The sequence below is a fragment of the Frankliniella occidentalis genome, unplaced genomic scaffold, assembly GCF_000697945.3.
Source record: "Frankliniella occidentalis isolate FOCC.00 unplaced genomic scaffold, Focc_3.1 Scaffold13, whole genome shotgun sequence".
In the NCBI taxonomy this organism is placed as follows: Eukaryota; Metazoa; Arthropoda; class Insecta; order Thysanoptera; family Thripidae; genus Frankliniella; species Frankliniella occidentalis.
In genome coordinates this window covers 2,823,143-2,828,223 of record NW_026267143.1, presented here as the reverse complement: position 1 = coordinate 2,828,223, position 5,081 = coordinate 2,823,143, and the positions used below count along the sequence as shown (strand labels likewise).

Genomic DNA, 5,081 nt, shown 5'->3' with positions numbered 1-5,081 from the left:
CCCCGGCCCCCGCGTCCCGTGACGATTTGCAATGGCTGCGGGAGAAATGACTCGAGACCAGGGATTTGTACAGCGACGCACAGAACAACAATTCTATTTGCACAGCGTTATAACATCACTACACACAAAATGTGATAGGACTCGACACAAACGACACAAACACGGGCCCAGCGCAGAGCAGGGTCAAATATCGACAAATCAGTAAACATATAGTATGACTAGAGAGTACAAAGCACGGTGGGGGTGAACGGTTATGGAAAGCTGGGTGGTGCAAGCGCCCCGCTCATAAGGGCGCAGCACGTACGTACTATTTACAGTGAGGGGGCGCGGGGGGTGATGGCGGAGTGGAGGTGGGGAGCGGCCCGGGCGCGGGGTCGCTACCCGCCGGGGGGGTCATGCACCCCGTTACACCCTAGTACACTTTGAGCTGGTTCTTCTCGTCGAAGCCCGCCGAGTGGCCGGCGTTGCGCACGATGAAGCTCGCGCCGTCGTAGTGCATGCGGCGCTCCCCCCGGCGCACGAACAGGTGCGACGTCTGGCCCAGGGACGCCGTGCAGTGCAGGAAGGGCGTCGTCAGCGACGCGGACCCGTTGGACGGCGACGTGCGCACCTGGTACTTGTTGCTGTTGCGAGCGACCCTGTGGGGCACGGACAGAGCCGGTGACCTTGCGGTGACCGCGCGTCGGCCGAGGGACACGGTTGGGGAAGGACCAAAGGGAGCGTGGGGAGCGAACCTGACGAGCCCGTCGGCAGTCTGCGACACCCGCACGCCGTTGATGAGCCAGTTCTCGACGCCCTCGTCCGTCACCCAGTACTGGCCGGACTCCAGCAGGTTGATGGCCTCCGACACGCAGGCCGGCCCGTGGCGGGAGTCGTTGTAGAAGACGGACAGCGACAGGTCTTGCGACATGTCCGAGAAGTTGTCCGTGGTGGTGCGCGTCCCCGCCGTGTCCACCAGGTACACGAGCGCGCACTGCTCGGAGGTGAAGCTCACCCCCTTGTACCACATCTTGGCGAACCTGAAACACGGCGGAGCCAGGCGGACCCGTAGAGACGCTATCGCTGCCATGCTAAGCGCCGCGCTGCACCGCGCTGACGGCAACCTGACTCACTTGTTGTTGCCCCGCGAGTCGTGCGCCAGGATCTCGACGCGGCTGCCGTACTGGTACGTCCTGCCGTTGGGGTGCAGCAGCGCCGCCGAGGAGCCGTTGCCGCCCAGCGCCAGCACGATGTTGTTCTAGGAGCAACACGACGTTGGAGCTTACAGGTCAGGAGCAGGGCAGGGTGGCCAGGCACGGCCCGGCCCAGGCCCCGGCGGCCGCACCTTGAGGTTGATGACGCGGATGGCGCGGTCCACGCTCATGTCGACGCGCACCCTGTCGTGCAGCCGGAGGGACATGGTGCCGTGCGGGGTGGCCACGGCCGTGCCCGAGGGGCCCGCGCCCGCGCCCGCGGCGTCAGCCTCCCGCCAGGGGCAGGACTCGCGCCACTCCTGGTCATGGACACACGAGGTTACCGACACAGCCTCGGTGGCCTCGGCCAGCACCGCCTTCGCAGGACCCGGCAGGACCACTTACCGAGTAGATGCAGGGCTCGTCCCCCGGGAAGAAGGGGAGCGGCGGCAGCAGCGGCAGGGGCGTTGGTGGCAGCGGGGGCGGCGCCAGGGCGCCCGCCAGCGCGCCGGCCGGGGACATGGCCTGCTTCGGGACGCCGGGCGAGGGCCGCGGCTGCCTCCACAGCGGGGCGGGAGTGATGCTGCCCGCCGGCCAGGCCTCGAGGACCCCGTCGTACATCGGGTGGAAGTCGCCAAAGCGCTGCGGCAGCCAGAGCTTGTCGCCACCCTCTCACCTTCGGAGTCCGGGGCCCGGCAGAGCCTCGGCAGAGCCGTCAGCCGAAGCCTACCTGGCAGTCATCCTCGGCCGCGAAGGGGTGCGACGCGCACGCGGGCCGCGGCCGCACGGAGAGGGCCGGCACGGCGCCCAGAGAGCTGAGCCGGAACATGTTGTCCTTCCTGAAGTCGGCCGCAGCGAAGCTAGTCATGCCTGGCGATGCGTGTGGACGGCGAGGGCGAGGGGCCTCCACATAGAGGCCGCAGCAACACTGGCCGCCCCAGCTGGCCGGCATTGTTGTGCCCTGTGGCCTGCTGCGCCTGCTGCTGCTGCTGGCCGCGCCTGGGCCTGCTGAGCGCCTACCGCCCGCAGTCCGCGATCATTGCAGAAGGCAATAGAGAGGGGCGTAAGTGAGCCAGCGGGGAGTGCGCGCCACGCTCAAATCAGGGGGGCGCTACTGAACAGCCCTTTCCTACAAGAACAAAATAAAGTGAAAACTAACTTAAAATTTTGATTGTTTTACTTTTCAAGTCTAAGATATGTGCTGAATTTGGTAATTTTCATGATGTACTTATAAGTACAGAATAAGAGACTCTTCAAAGTGAATGAAATTAATCCATTCCCAGTAGTTCATTTATTTCTTTGAGAGGGACAAGCAGCCTAAGAATTATAATTTATTGTCTAGGCTATGCTGTCAATAGGATTCTTAGCACCGCTGATAGGTTGAATTTTTGTTAAAAGACGATGATGGGTACAAATATTTATTTATTGACAGATAGACTACTACAAAAGAGGAACAATGTTGTTGGTCTAGCTAATCTTACAGCAGGTTGTTCATGTCGATCACCATCGGTTAAGAGCAATTAGTCTAGAACAGTTTCATTTTACAAGAAGTAGTTCTAAAAGATTTCAAGACAGTCAAAACTGGTGTTTTATCATAAGGAAACACCACTGATCAATATGCAAGCACACTTTACTCTTACACACATCATAAACTTAAAATCACAGTTCACTTTCCTCCTATGAGTCTTCTTCTAGTATGGCTACTTCAAACAAAGGGATGTTTCGACTAGCAAAAAATACCATCCATGTACATTAAATTGTATGTAAAAAAACAACAAAAATGATTAAAATTGATCTTAAAATTCTATGCTATTTGTTAAAAAAATATTGAATCAAGTTCACAAGTATAGTGAGAAACGTGTAAAGAAAAGAAGAGGGGGAGGGGGGCATTGCATTTCACTGCTGACTGTTGGCCTAGTGCTGACGTCCCTTCCACACTCGCTCTTGGCAGTGGAGCAGTGTTCCAGGCCCACAGGCCTTGGCATGTTCCTCACTCTGGCACCAGTATCCAGGACCCCATGTACACTTGCGCCCACCAAGAAGCTCAACTGATCCTGAGCCTCGCACACACACAGCAATTTTTTCACAAATCAAGTGGGTTACACCAGGGGTCTGTAAGAAAGAAAAGATGGTCATTCATTAGAACAAAAGAGGCTTAAGCTTATTTTTTGGGACAAAGCAACAACTTATTAATACTAACCTTGGCAATGATGTTCTGAATGCTAGGTCCATAAACCTTGATAAAGTTACGGCATTTGCCGTACTGCTTTGCGGGCAACACTCCACAAGCCCGGATCAAGAGGTCATCAATCTCGTCTTCAACTTTGGGGTCACTCAGGTAAGTGTCCAGAGCTTGAACGACTCCTTCACAAAGAGCGCATTCTGCAACATTTTTCTTTGTGTGCTGCTGAAAAAGACTTAAGGCAACTCTGTCATTGTGAAGAGAGTTTGGTTTGCAGAGTTTCAACTCAGTGCACACTAATTTAGGATCCAACTCTTGAGCCAAAAGTGTGAGAACCAAGTCAGCATACTGGTCAACAAATTTGTTGCACTGGGGTACCACTGTTTTGGGCATGTAACTGCAAACTTTGTGAACAACCTCCTTAATTTCTGCCTCTGATGCATTATTCTTCAACATGGAGTCGATACGGGACATAGCAAATTCACAAATAACACACTGGGGATCATCTTTGATGTTTTTCTGGAGTTTCTGGTTCTCATACTGGGGAACTTCATTGGTAAGAATGTCTCCAAAAACAACTTCCTCAGTATTCTTGGTAGCACTGCAAAGCTTGATGTATACACAAACTTCCTGGGGAGTGAAGTCAGCAATCAACATGTCCACCAATTGAGTAGAGTAAGTATCAACAAAATTATCACATTCGCTAACAAGTGATTTAGGCAAATGCAAGCAAAGTGATTCAAGAGCAGCCTTCACAGATTCTTCAGTTTTGTTGTCTTTCACAATAGTTTCCAACTGTTCAACAGCAAGAAGGCACAGTGGGCAGCCTGGCTTATCATCAAACTTCTCATCATTACCAACCAGAAGAATGCGGCTGTTGTCCTTTGAAGGACAGAAGCCCATGCCAGGGCAAACCAGAGATGGGTCAATTTCTTGTACGATAATAGCAACAAAAGCATTTCCGTAGGCATCTACAAAGTCCTTGCATTGATTGTTAATTGTGGCAGGAAGGCGATCACACGCTCCTTCCACAACAGCTTTCACCTTCTCAACTGTTTTTTCACTTGCAAGTTCAGTCTGAACAAAGTGCAAGAAGTACTCACAGAACTCACATATTTCCTTGTTGCTGCCAATATTGACAAGTACTTGAGGGGTCATTCTCTCAATGGGAAGCTGGTATGATGCCGGGTCCTGCACATCAATCTTTGCAGAATCAGAGCTCACAGAAATCTCAACAACAGGATTCTCTGAATTTTGTGATTCAAGAGATCCGGACAAAATTTCCTTCACATTCATCTCAGCTGGTAGAAGAGGCCAGATTGGAGCATGAGCAGACACTCCCGGACCAGGGCAAAGACCAGCGAAGGAGCAAATCTCCTGGCCATTCAAATTATTCACAAGGAAGTTGTAAAGCATGCCATAATATTCAGTGACAATAGTAAGGCATTCATCCTTGTACTTGGGCTTCATCTGTTTGCACAAGCCTTCCATCACCTGAAAAGCACAGCAAAAACATACATAAGTAAATGGAAAAAGATAAGAACATAAATTTCCTATAGCTGGGACCATTGTGTAACATTTACCTGTTGGAATTCAGCCTCAGTAGTGTTGGCCACCAAGATGTCCCGGAGATGTTGAACCATCCTTTCACAAAATTGGCAAGTCATGTTATCTGCAAGAACTGGCACAATGCCAACCTGTCCAACTGGGGTCACATCAACATTGAC

At 52.7% G+C, this 5,081-nt stretch overlaps 3 protein-coding genes across 4 annotated transcripts in view; all 3 read right to left on the bottom strand.

Annotated features, from left to right (window-relative positions):
- The window catches only part of LOC113218047 (protein tailless), a 22,881-nt gene that overhangs the window by 13,337 nt on the left and 4,463 nt on the right, over window positions 1-5,081 (bottom strand). The window lies entirely within an intron of this gene.
- LOC113218383 (uncharacterized) lies at window positions 67-2,443 on the bottom strand. 2 transcript variants are annotated; one of them, XM_052263698.1, is made up of 6 exons: window positions 1,903-2,443; window positions 1,578-1,814; window positions 1,325-1,492; window positions 1,113-1,237; window positions 735-1,019; window positions 69-638 (listed from the first exon to the last, which is right to left on the bottom strand). In XM_052263698.1, exons 1-6 carry the CDS (start codon window positions 2,122-2,124, stop codon window positions 413-415), a joined length of 1,263 nt encoding a protein of 420 aa, XP_052119658.1. In that variant the 5' UTR covers window positions 2,125-2,443; the 3' UTR covers window positions 69-412. The 2 variants fall into 2 exon arrangements, with proteins under 2 accessions (XP_026294509.1, XP_052119658.1); XM_026438724.2 differs by having other exon boundaries at window positions 67-1,019.
- Window positions 2,577-5,081, bottom strand: part of LOC113218330 (prosaposin) — a gene marked incomplete in the record, with an annotated part of 14,528 nt that continues 12,023 nt past the window's right edge. Inside the window, 3 exon segments of the mRNA XM_026438636.2 lie at window positions 2,577-3,284; window positions 3,373-4,848; window positions 4,938-5,081. Coding sequence (XP_026294421.2) covers window positions 3,087-3,284; window positions 3,373-4,848; window positions 4,938-5,081 — 1,818 coding nt within the window.